At 41.6% G+C, this 12,443-nt stretch overlaps 1 protein-coding gene across 1 annotated transcript; it reads left to right on the top strand.

The window, feature by feature from the left end:
• The first annotated feature begins 2,799 nt into the window (after positions 1-2,799).
• On the top strand, positions 2,800-9,635 carry zic5 (zic family member 5 (odd-paired homolog, Drosophila)). Its single transcript, XM_073028723.1, has 2 exons — positions 2,800-3,867; positions 7,817-9,635. Exons 1-2 carry the CDS (start codon positions 2,877-2,879, stop codon positions 8,248-8,250), a joined length of 1,425 nt encoding a protein of 474 aa, XP_072884824.1. The 5' UTR covers positions 2,800-2,876; the 3' UTR covers positions 8,251-9,635.
• The last annotated feature ends 2,808 nt before the right edge of the window (positions 9,636-12,443 follow it).

Raw genomic sequence — 12,443 nt, 5'->3', positions numbered from 1 at the left:
GTTGTGCACTCGTTATAATTTATCGGTCTATTAGTAGCTTAGCTGGACATAGTGGAAAGCCTAACAAAAATATACAGAAACTGTTCGATTCTTCTCTGTCATTTGTTCAACTCTTGGCCAATAATACTTAGCAAAACTTCTGGACTATGTAATCTATTTGTTGTTATCCAAATGCAGACAGGCAGTTTTGGACATGTTGTATATTTTCATCACAAGGTGGAAAGCTGCGCGAAAACGAAACGATGATCAGAAAGGATTTTTGAAGGACATCCTCGTCGCTTGGCATGGATTGGTGTATTAAAATTGGAAGTTACGGATATAGCTCAATTAACAAAACAGTGGTTAGAAATTAATTAATATGAATACTGTGAAATCGATACACAGGCACACGCGTATAATAAATACGGGATCTTAAAAATGTGGGTTATGTACAGAATCAAACAGGTAACAATGAGAAGATTGTTAAGCGTATAATTTCATGATATTAATATGTATATTCAATGTGCTATCTGGAAATATTGCTTCAGTAGATTCTTATATTGGACTGTAAAGTTAAATCTTTTAAGTTAATAAAACAACCAGTCAAAAAGCTTTGAAAATATTGCAGCTTCGAGAGACCATATGGAGAAACAAAACTGTTTTATATGTAAGTCAATACTGTCGGAAAATAAATCTGGTCACATCAATCTTTTAAAAGTGTGTTTCATTTATCTCTCTTGCATTCAATTCAATTTGATAAAAATTATCAAAATGTTTTGGGAATAATTATGCATATATAATTTATGGACAGTGCTTAAGTCTCAAACGGGGTGGTATTTTCTTAAACATAATCAATGATCTCGCTTTGTCGCATATCACGAGAAAATAATTCGACTTGCTCAAATTCGAGTTAATTCTTTCCTTCATAGTTTTAATTTAACTCGGAGTCATTTGCTTAGGTAGATGAAGTTGCATAATGTATCGTAGATAAGAAGGTAGAGGGTATTAAATAAGAAAACAGAATTTAATCGCATTTGTCTTTGTTTCTACTTATCGTGCTTTTATTTGTGTTATACCAGTTGCTCTCATTTACCAGATCCGAAGTAGAAAGTTAAAATAATTAGGCAATGAAAATCGGAAAGCTAAAAATAAAACAATTATTTCTCTCCGTCCTCTTTATGGAAACACCGCGGCAATTTAAACATATTTTCAGCTTTCTGTTGAAAAATATATTATATTAGTATTGAATGTTATGCTACAATTCCTAAGCTTTGCAGAATACTTGCATGATGATTATTTGAAAATCCTCATAACGTTATTTCATTTGGGAACAACAGGAAAAATCTAAGTAACATTAAAAAATTCAACATCTTTATTTTTCATTGATTTGTATGTATTTCTAATTAATTACAACCCATGTTACTCGCTTCTTTATGAAAAAAAGGCAATCGCAAAAATTATTAATTGCCAAAACTGAATACAATATGTAAATCAGAAGAAGTGACAGTAGATTGAGGATTTGAATCCATGTCGTGGAGATACAATAGTGATGCTGATGCCTGAAGAACGTGAGGCAACTGCATATTATGGTGCAACTTAGAATGTTGTTTCAGATGGTTTTGGTGAGATTGAAACATTTACGTTTGTATATCATTCCCCAATAATAAAATCATCGTCATACACTCCATAAGATGCTCGGTGTTCTGACCTTATGCATCGTTGTCCTTCATGCCAAAGTGAAGAAAGAACACTCGCTCATTCCTCATTGATAACTTCCATACAAAGTTTACCTTCACCTTAATATACTTCATAACCTTATGAATATTTCTACTCTTCAGTTTTAATATAAACATTTAAAATACAAATCATAAAAAGTGTTATCAAAATAGCCATGGATTGCACTGAATTTTCTACGTTACTGGTGCTTAGGTTAGATGTTCCCAAATCCCCGTTTTACTTGAAAAATTGTATTACTTTTGACTACCGCTGGGTATAAAAATAATTCTACGACCATATCTCCAAATTTGTAATTTGTAATTTATGTTAATATGCAGTAGCAAAGAGTAAGTTATGTTAATATGCAGTAGCAAAGAGTAAGTTATGTTAATATGCAGTAGCAAAGAGTAAGTTATGATCATTGTAAGTTTGAATCTAAAATTCCAATGCAGTAAAATATTAATATTTAGCGTGAGTCCTTTGTAGTTATGTTAGAATTGTATAGCCAGCTTTGGAATCAATAATTTTAAAATGTTCCAAGCAAAACACTGTTGAACATGTGATGCGTCATCAATGCTCATGGCTCAGAAGCGAATTTAAAAGGTACATGACCACAATCAGTATTTTACATAAACCCTCCGGAGAGGGGAGGAGACGAGCTAATTGCAATCTTTAATGGCCAGTTATGGAGTTTCCCGGCCATAAGAGTTTGGATGGGGGGGGGGGTGGAGGGAATAAGTTTACTTAAGTTTTGGAGTCAAAATTTGAGAGAGCAACATCGTGAGAAGTGCGGGCGGAGAGGAGGGGGTGGGTCCCGCTGCGCCGCTCGGCTGAAAACGGGCGAATTGCCTGAACGGCGCGTCTGCCAATCACCCCCAAAGTCTCCAATCGCCGCCCTGCCATCTCTGAACTATATTTCCCCACCGTGTCACCTAACTGTTGTATGATCTGCCAATCGCTTGAGAACACTGTGAGAAAGGCAGAGTTAAAGGGTGCTTTTAAAAAAGTACTTTAAATACGCTTCCATAAAATATTTCCAGGCTTTGTTTTTTGTGGGGCGGGGTGGGTGGGGGGAGGGAGGGGGAAGGAAAGAGAGAGAGAGTGAGTGAGAGAGAGAAAAAAAGAGAGAGGGAAAAAAACTGTCCCACCAACTAGCGTGGATGGACTGACTAGTGTAAGCAATGGAAGCCGCGCTAAGCAAGCGGTATTCGGGCCTGAGATTATCGGACTTGGCAGGAAATCAACAGCAGCCTCACCAGAACATGTCAGGCTTCCCGGGACTGGGCAGCCAGACACACACACACCCTGGGGAGATCAGCAGCGACCCCAGCGCGCCTCTTACTCCTTTCGGGCCCGAGCACATGGCTCAGGCCAGTGCTCTGAAACCCAGTCCATCTCAGCACATGGCCGCACACCCCGAAGTGCAGACAGCGGCGATTTTCGGCTCGGCACAGAACTCAGCCAGCTACCCAGCGGGTCACCCCCACTCAGCCTACGCGAGCGGCAGGGACTACATTCTCAGGAGAGACCTTTCAGCATCTGCCATGCACGGACTGGGCGAACAGCACTCGTCATCTCCCTCTCACCATCGCCACCACCACCACCACGGCATGTTTCTCTCCACAGCGGGTAGCTACGGGCACTCGGAAGTGTTCTCGGGTCTCCACGAGCAGTCGGCAGCAGGAACCCACCCAACGTTAAATGGGCAGGTGCGCCTGGGGTTGCCGGGGGAAATCTATAGGCCGGAGCATTACCCGGGCTCTTCCCTGCACAGTTATACCTCCATGAACTTAAACGTTAACCTGGCAGCGGCTCACCATGGACCCGGGGCATTCTTCAGGTACATGAGACAGCCCATCAAGCAAGAGCTAATCTGCAAGTGGATTGACCAAGACGACACTTCAAAGAAACCTTGTTCGAAAACTTTCAGCACGATGCACGAATTGGTAAATCATGTCACGGTGGAGCACGTCGGCGGGCCCGAGCAGAACGTTCACATTTGTTACTGGGAGGAATGCCCCAGAGAAGGCAAACCGTTCAAGGCGAAATACAAATTGGTCAACCATATCCGAGTTCACACGGGAGAAAAACCTTTTCCTTGCCCGTTCCCCGGTTGCGGGAAAGTATTCGCTCGCTCGGAAAACTTGAAGATTCATAAAAGGACGCACACAGGTTGGTGTCAAACACTCTGCACTTTGTATTTAGACCCCTCAACAAGTACACTCCGTTATCTCCTGCGAAGTATTTCTTTTGCGCTTACAAATCAAATGCTGTATGGTGCTTTTCTCTCTAGCCTGCGAATCTAACCAGTTTCCGTTTCTATCGCGTGTGCACGCTGCTTAATTATACAAACATTTCTCAAAAGTCGAGGATGTGAAATTAAAGCGTTATCTCGGCTTCTGTGGAAAGCTTCTCCAGGGTTTGCGTGTACAAACACTTTGGAAAGGGGTTACAAAGGCGGCATTCTTGACTTCATAGCCGGGAACTTGAAAGTAAACTGTCACAGCTCTAAGGGGAATTTAGCGCGGTTAGTCGACTCGCTCGCGAGAATGCTCTTCGAACGCCAAATCACCAAATTAAAACCAGACGTTTCAAAACATCCTTAAACACCAAGAACGATCGGGCCGATCGGAAAGAGGGCGAATTTTAAATTAGAGTGACAAGCGTTCAACTGAGTTTGTAAATAGTATCGAATGCGTTGTAGTTTTTGTCGCAGAAATGTTATTTAAAAGTCGTTGAAATATTATCATCATGCTCGCAGACTATGTGCCGTTATTCGGTTCATTAAGTGCCATGATGAAGGGGGTTGCGATCCATCGTCAATAAATAAGCCGCACCAATAATCTTTGCGCCCTGATCCCCGAGGGTACTCTCCACCTTAACATGAACAAAGTTTACTGGGTATCTCTAGTATAACGGTTTAGTTGCTGACGAAATAAAGCAACCTGGTCAGAATTTATTGTTGCAGACAGATATTATCCCTTGGAGAATGTTTATTGACGCATGCCTTACTTAATTATTTCCATTGATTTATAGTGTGCTGTCAGAGGGCATAAACAGATAGTGTTACACCTATCCGTTTAATGCTTTCTTAATGTTTTGTTTAAATGTTAAAGCAAATGGCCCATGACTGCTTTGATGACAGATTCTATCTAAAGAATATGTTGCACAAGTTTAAAGTAAAGCATAGTTGGGTTCGGGGGCGGGGTGGGGGGGGGGGGGTGGCGTGCAGGGTGCTCCGGACTCCCATTCCAGCCATGTTGGTCAGGAGACAAGTGCAGGAATAAATTCAAGTTGTCCCGAACCATTCATCTCCTCTCAGGAAACAAAACTCTTTTCAAGACGTCAGGTTTAGTCAAATTGATGTCTTATATTGTCTCAGCGCACCCCCCCCCCCTCCACCCACCAAAAAAAAAGCAGCGTTTACAAGAGAAGGCCAAGCAAGGCAGTACAGAGGCAAATACTTCTGCCGATGAAGGCGGTGCCCGGGGTTGTTGGCTGCAGGAAACTTTAAAACAGCCCTTTATTCGTGTTTTAAACAGAGTCGGACTGGACCTTAAAACAAAACAGAAATTCGCGACTGGAATGTTAACTGCTTCCACGATGACCTGTGTAGGCTTGGTTACCACAGCAAACAAAAGAAGATACATAATCAGTAATTCACATCATACAGAATAGCAGAACAACTTTCTCGCTTTGGTAATGCTGGGAGATGGAGGAGTTCAACTTGCTGCTGGTCCCAGCAAAAGGAGCCTGTGCATTAAACTTGTGATAGAAAGCAGACACACTATCAGGCTCATAAGATCCGTGTTGATTATTTTCGCCATTGCATTTTGGAGCTGTTTTGGGGAGGGGTTGGGGGGGAGAAATGTGCTAAAGGTACACGCCTATGTAACTCCAGACAGTAATAGCGATGTAGCTTTGAAGAGTTTATAGCTATGATGCTGCGATTTTCTAAAATGTTTCTGCTCCTCGAATGAATGTGTGCTTTCCTCCTACTGTTGCAGAAGATGAGGAGATTGGAAACGTCACCAGTTTGGGATCAGAAGTTGTGCTGTCCTAGGAAATGCTGGAAGTTTTTATTTGAGATCGGAAATTCCAGTAGAATGGGCTAGCGTGTCTGTGTTGCGCAAAGGTTATAAAAGCTGCATCCTTCCAAGAGAAAATCCTACATTGTCCCTACGTTACACTGATTCATATTTCTAAAAAAAAAGGTGAACTAGTCATCTAACGTTAGCTGTTGTATTACGAGAAAATACCAACAACAGACTGGACAGGTCCATACTGTCATGGATATGCTGTCAGATTCAAGACACCAATGAGGTTTATGTCTGAGGGTGAAGTCGCTTTTACCAGTCAAGTGTTTTCTGCATCCAGACTCGCTCATGGCACCCGAAGAGCATCAGTCCCTCTCGCCGAATATGCTGCTTAAGGCCAGAAATTCCAGACCAAGCGACGAGCCAATCCAAAAGGCAGGTTATGACCAACCTGTGGGGTGCAGATACTACATCGAGCTGCAGTAGTTCACAAAGCAAAATATAAATATTAATGTGTATAAATACAGCCAGATCGTCACTGGATGCCGCTGGTAATTGCCTTGTTTCAACCATATCTCATAACCCGCTTAAAATCATCAGATGCACCAAAATCAGGGACACTTAATCAAAATGAATGCGAGCTGCCTGATAGTAAGGTCATGGCAGATTCGATCATGTTATGAAGAACATCATATTTTTACTGAAGAAAACTGTGTCGTCCAGGAAAACGGTCACCGGTTCAGTACCATTGTTATTCATCTCACTTTAGTTTGTATTGCAAAATAACTCTTAACAATAGTGAATCTTGAAATAAACGACAAAGAATGGGACATTTGGATTTTAATTGAAGAACTCTCACTGCAATAAAGGTGGAAAGGAGAGAGATAGCTGGATGGATTTGGGAAGATGTCCCATTATTTTGCTCATGGTGTGGTGTTAGGGAAATACCATTGCAATACGTATAACCATTAAATATTTTAAATCTGATTAAGTTTGCCGAATTACTGAATGTCCAAATACAGAAAGAAAAATATACGGTGTAGGAACGGGGCCTAGGGCCGGTGCTTACGGCTCCTTAAACACGCACAAGATGCTAGGTTAACTCTGCAAGTCAGGCAGCATCTATGGAGAGGAGTCCATAGAGGACTAGGAGTCCACGGCTGTTTCGTGCCGAGACCCTTCATCGGGACTCACTTGTTTAAATTGTTGTTACAAATTGTAAACCTCTGAGCTCTGCAAAATTCTGAAGATATAACTACCAAGCCGTTACTCTCCTTGCAGTCACCCGCTCGGTCGCAGCCTCAAAGTATTGATAGGCGCCGTGTGTGGAAAAAAATGTTGTAAGAGGTCAGAAATTGAAAATACTTGGCTTAAAACTTCTCGCAAACGTGTTTGACCACCTCACCAGCCCCTGATGGATGGAGATCGAGTCAGAAACTCCTCAATATTCCAGGGAAACGTGCAGAACCTGGAGAAAAAGATTGGTGTAAAGCTATTATTCTTAATCATAATTAAGATTTTTTTTGGTTTTTGGATAGAAAGATTTCTCGTTCTGTATCGAATCGTCACAAGTTGAGAGTACATTAAATATTTTCCTTGCAAAAGGAAATCGAGTTTTACATGTGACTGCAGGATGGAAAGATAAATTGCGTTACCAAGTACAGCCTTAAACCTGACCAGCTGTTTACTGTCATAAAATTGTAATGCTAAATGTGTATACCAGGATGTAAATATAAATGAGAAGAAACAATGGCTCCTGGAGGGGTTAGCAAAGCCAGAGAATGAAAGGACGTGAGGGGGATTTTAGGTAATGAAAAAGCCTTACATTTCTATAGCGCCTTTCGGCAAGTCTGGAATCCGAAAGCTCAACTAATAGTGAGGAGGTTTATTTGAAATGCGGTTACTGTTGTAATGCAGGAATTTGCCCCTGTAACCGAGGCTAAAGCGATGATAATAAACGCCTGCATGTTTAACAATTTTCACAAAACAATAGAAATGTGTTTGAAAAACTCTTTTTCACTCTGTACGAAACGCTCCATTCGGTTCTCTTATTGTCTTTTTTTCCCATTCCTTATTATTTTCAGGAGAGAAGCCTTTTAAATGCGAGTTTGATGGTTGTGACCGGAAATTTGCCAACAGCAGTGACAGGAAGAAGCATTCTCACGTCCACACCAGCGATAAACCATACAACTGTAAAGTAAGAGGTTGCGACAAGTCATACACTCACCCTAGTTCTCTTCGCAAGCACATGAAAGTCCACTGCAAGTCTCCTCCCCCTCCCCCTGGCTCCGGCTACGAGCTTTCAAACACATCCCTGGGGATGGCGTCCCCAGCTTCAGAGACAGTCAGGGGCCGCACAGCCAGCGTGTCTTCGCAAGTCACTAACCTCAACGAATGGTACGTTTGCCAAGGGAGCGGGGCTACCAACAACCTGCACACACCTTCCAACAATGGCACCTCATCCGACACCGAGGATGAGGAAGTTTACACGAACTCTGATCCCAGGACTATGCTCTGACAGAGATGCGAGCAAATGGGCAAAAGTCAACACAGGGTTAGTGGCAATGGAACCCCGACAACTAAAGGCAGCTAGGATGGCCAACGCCGTCTTAAAACCAGCTAGATTCAAACCTCGTAGGATATGAATTTAAGGGCTAAGGATTCGATCCTAGGCAACATTCTGGCCTCGGTGTCAGTCAGAATTATTGTGTGTACTTCGAGGTAAAAGAGAATCGCAATCTCATTTACTTTCAGACTATAGATATTGATTTTATGAAATCAGACGTGACTTAAACAGATAAAACATATCATCAGACCCATTTCGGACTGGCAATCGGATCTTCGACCCACGAGACAACATGTCGCTTCTTGGAACTGACTGATACATGCATAGCCGTTCTTTTGCTTAACGCCCAACTCACTCGATTGACAGAAAGAAGGGAAATCCTACAAATCTGCGAAGCCATCATGGACTACAATCCCCGGAGGAAAACGAAACGGCTATAGCCTTGTGCTCAGTGAAATCACCCTGTGCCAGCGGCTTCGGTGACCGAGTATAAACAGCATTCTATTTACATATCCTAACATACACAGCTGAATTAGAACTTTCCTGCTATATGTGAAAGGATTCTTCGATCAGTGAAACTCACAAGGACTCTGTTTGACCCTGTGAAATCAGGATCATCAATATATCAACCCTTAAAACCAAGAGCCCTGGGATTCTTTTGTGTGATGTTCTATTCATCATGATGTAGTCAAAAATCTTCATATTTTACTCATAATTATTCAGGCCTTCAGACCAACAAACTAAAGAGCACTAATATGTCCTTAGAGGCCAGAAAATGCAAAAATGACAGGCCTGTCCCTGTAGGATTTGTACATAATTGTTGTGGGCTGCAAGTCGTTAATGTAATCGTTAGGTATCTTAAGAATTTTTTGTCCATAAATGCTCTTTTATTTGTAAACTATAATTTATTTGCTGATGTGTAATATCTTTCTGCGATAGTACAGACACACCAAAGAATTATGTTATTACGTTTGGTGCGGTATTGTGGTGTTTATGAATCTGTGACGTTTAATTTCTGCCTACTTGAATGAAATGTAAAATGTGAAAAGTAAAGTATGTGACTGTTTATTTTTTCCTCCATGGTGGTTAATCGTTGTACCTACAGTATTGGTCCATGTTATAATTATGATGCATGTTGCAGTCAGTTTATGTTTGCCTTGCATTGACAACGCCACCCATGACTCCTGATTGGAGAGAGAAAAAAACACAGCCAAGACATATCAGTTCTTTTATTACAATGAATGGTCCACGTGTAATTTGTGTTTCAGTGAAAGACGTTAAACCGTGTGACAGTGTATTTTACAATTGTGAATAAAGAAATATTGTTTTTCCCCTCCGTTTTAATATTCACATTCTGTATTAAATGTGTAAGTCCCAACAAATGTCAAAACGTGATTTTTTGGGGGTTGCAAAAAGGGGAAAAATAAAGTCATTTTAGGCAATGATGTAAAACTAAAAGATTTAAGGCCACGGGTCGGAACTTTTATGATCAGCTGTCCGCTGTTGTACAAGGACCTTGGTTGGCCTCTGTGAAAGTATTTACCTGCTCAATCGCAGAATGGCACATTGAAGATGCCTCCTGGATACAATTGTCAGACGGCAAAGAAACAGTTCCCAATACTATTTGGAACTGACATCTCAAAATGACGTCAACAATGCAAGAAAGGAAGTCACGTTTGCTCTGAAAATGCTGCCAACTCCAAATGCTGCAGGTTAGGGACAAGCTGGGAGATACATCGACTGGGTTAAAACAAGATTCAACGACCATTCCTGTTTTTTTTAAAACGTAGTTGCAGTACATAAATATGCTTAACAGTTTTAATATCTTGGCAATTAATTTGTAACCCCGTCCTCCAAGTATTATTATACTTGTTGGTTACAGTTAGTTGGCTATCACGTGAAACTACCATTGAATAGATTTCCCGAAAATCAATTTCTGATTGTATGCTCCCGGAAATTCCAGGCATGACCAACTTTTCCAAAAGTCAGCATCTGCCACAGTGTGAGCAAGTATGTCTCTCGACTCATACCGGATATTTGAACTATTATCGTTGACTTTGCCTGCGTTATTGACAGCATTGAATGTCTTCTAAATATCACGCCTCGGTATCACCTTGTAAAGGTAGACACCCTGTCACTTAAAGACGAATTTAAAAGGCTGTCAGCTCTCAGGAGGGGCAGCCTGCAGCCTGGAGTGAGGGGGCCCCGTTTAATGTACATTATGGTGAGATAATGGACAGAAACCGGATTCCTTTCGGTCAAAGTGTCAAAGAGCGGATGGAATCGTGGATGAAAGTGTGGACCCGGCTTTCAAGAAAGCAATTCGTGGAATGAATGATATGTGTCCTTAATGAAAATCGTTGCTTCTGTGAGATTCACAATTAAATGCATACGAAGTAGAAGAAGACTCATGTAAATGAAGGCGCCAAATCAATGGGAAAACTTACAGGACTCTAATGAAGTTTCTTGTGAAAAGAAGGGCTGTACAAAGGCATCGGCACATGAATGATTCATGGGAAATATAAAAGATAAAAGATATCTAACAATAAGCAGATCGTTGTAAAGAATGTAAAAAAAAACACACACACACACTTCCCTTGCAAACTCTCCGCATTTAAAGGCACAATCTCGTTCCCCTAGTGTTCACTATCTTCCCTCTGCGGGCAAAATGTGACAGTGTCTGTCCTGCGCCACTTCAAAGCAATTTACTCCAGAGCGGAAGACTTGGCGCTTGGACACTCTTCATGGTGTGTTACAATTTCTATGGCAATTGGCAGAGCTTCGCTTCGCATTTAAATATATTTTCAATAAAGCCACTTATTAGGGTCTAAGTGGCACATGATTTGTGTGTGTATATATAAAATAACCACTCTTCTTCACCAACATCTCGTGTAGCAGCGAGCACCTTGAAAAAAAAGTGCACAAAGTACAGGAATACTTTGTCACTGGGACATTAGTACGGAAGCCAACAGAATGTAAGAAACGCGTTCCAACTCTTGCCACGTATTTTCAGGCAAACAGAAACACGAGTCGGAAGTCCTTCCCACACAGACATCATTCACTAGAAAGTAGGTAGATTGTTGCAAACACCCTCTTCTGTCAACGTTTTAAGGCTTTCTTAATAAAGTATCGCCAGATAACGCAGCAAATGACTCGATCTTTCCCCAGAATGGGGGTGGGGGCAGCAGCCAGACAAGACGTTTTAACGGGGTGGCTAGTAGATTGATTTGGAATTAGTTTGGGAAGCGGCATAGATGTAAACAACCTTTTCATTGGTTTGGTGAGGGCCATGTTGTCCCCTTGCAGCTTGCGCGTGGATAGAATCAAAAGCAGAGTACCTAAGTTAGATTTTTTTAAAAAATTATACTTAGAACACAAGACACGGCTCGCTGTCCCTATAACGAATAAAGGAATAACCCTTTCTGACCAGTTCAGAGAGAGAAGTCAAACACACACATCCACACACACACACTTCTGTGTGTGTGTGTGTGTGTGTGTGTGTGTGTGTGTGTGTGTGTGTGTGTGTGTGTGTGTGTGTGTGTGTGTGTGTGTGTGTGTGTGTGTGTGTATTTATTTATGTATACATACATGTAGTGGAGGAAGTGCAACTCAAGTCAACAGCAATAACAAAAAGGAGGAGAGAAAAAGGAAAAAGTGCAAGTGTCTAATCAGGCAGGGAGAAGTTCAAAGGCAGCGTCTTTGAAATTCAAACTACTGCTTTTACGGTACATCAACATGGCGCGTTAAGATTGCTATGGCAATGAGCGATTCGAAAGTAGGTTGCATCCAGAGCAGTCTACCTCGATTCGCGACAGTCTATTAAGATACAGTTGCATTGACCTTTAGTTTCATGCCATGTTAGTTCAGTCAATTTTCACCGCATCAGAATCTTTCATATTTTGTCCTTTCCCCTCCAGGAGACTCTGCCCCCTCCCCTCACTTTTCCTTTCCCTTCCCTCCGCCCACCTCCCCCTCCCAAATATCAGCGACTTTATTTTTTCCATGGGGATGGGTCTTGAAGTGTTTACTCGGCTCTTTCTCTCCCCCCTCCTTTTTTTTGCACTCACCAACTATTGTGTGCAATATGCTATCGTCCTTTGTTTATCTAATACAAGTACTCAGTGAATGGTGAAAAATAAACACGA

This window comes from Hemitrygon akajei, chromosome 2 (genome assembly GCF_048418815.1).
Source record: "Hemitrygon akajei chromosome 2, sHemAka1.3, whole genome shotgun sequence".
In the NCBI taxonomy this organism is placed as follows: Eukaryota; Metazoa; Chordata; class Chondrichthyes; order Myliobatiformes; family Dasyatidae; genus Hemitrygon; species Hemitrygon akajei.
Note: the sequence above shows the minus strand (reverse complement) of the source record. Positions and strands in the feature narration are given on the sequence as shown.

What these genes read in the sequence shown, in the direction of transcription:
- zic5 (XM_073028723.1), top strand. Translation starts at nt 2,877, where the DNA reads ATGGAAGCCGCGCTAAGCAAGCGGTATTCGGGCCTGAGATTATCGGAC. An exon ending in TCATAAAAGGACGCACACAG is followed by an intron (nt 3,868 to 7,816) that starts GTTGGTGTCAAA and finishes TATTATTTTCAG; the next exon opens with GAGAGAAGCCTTTTAAATGC.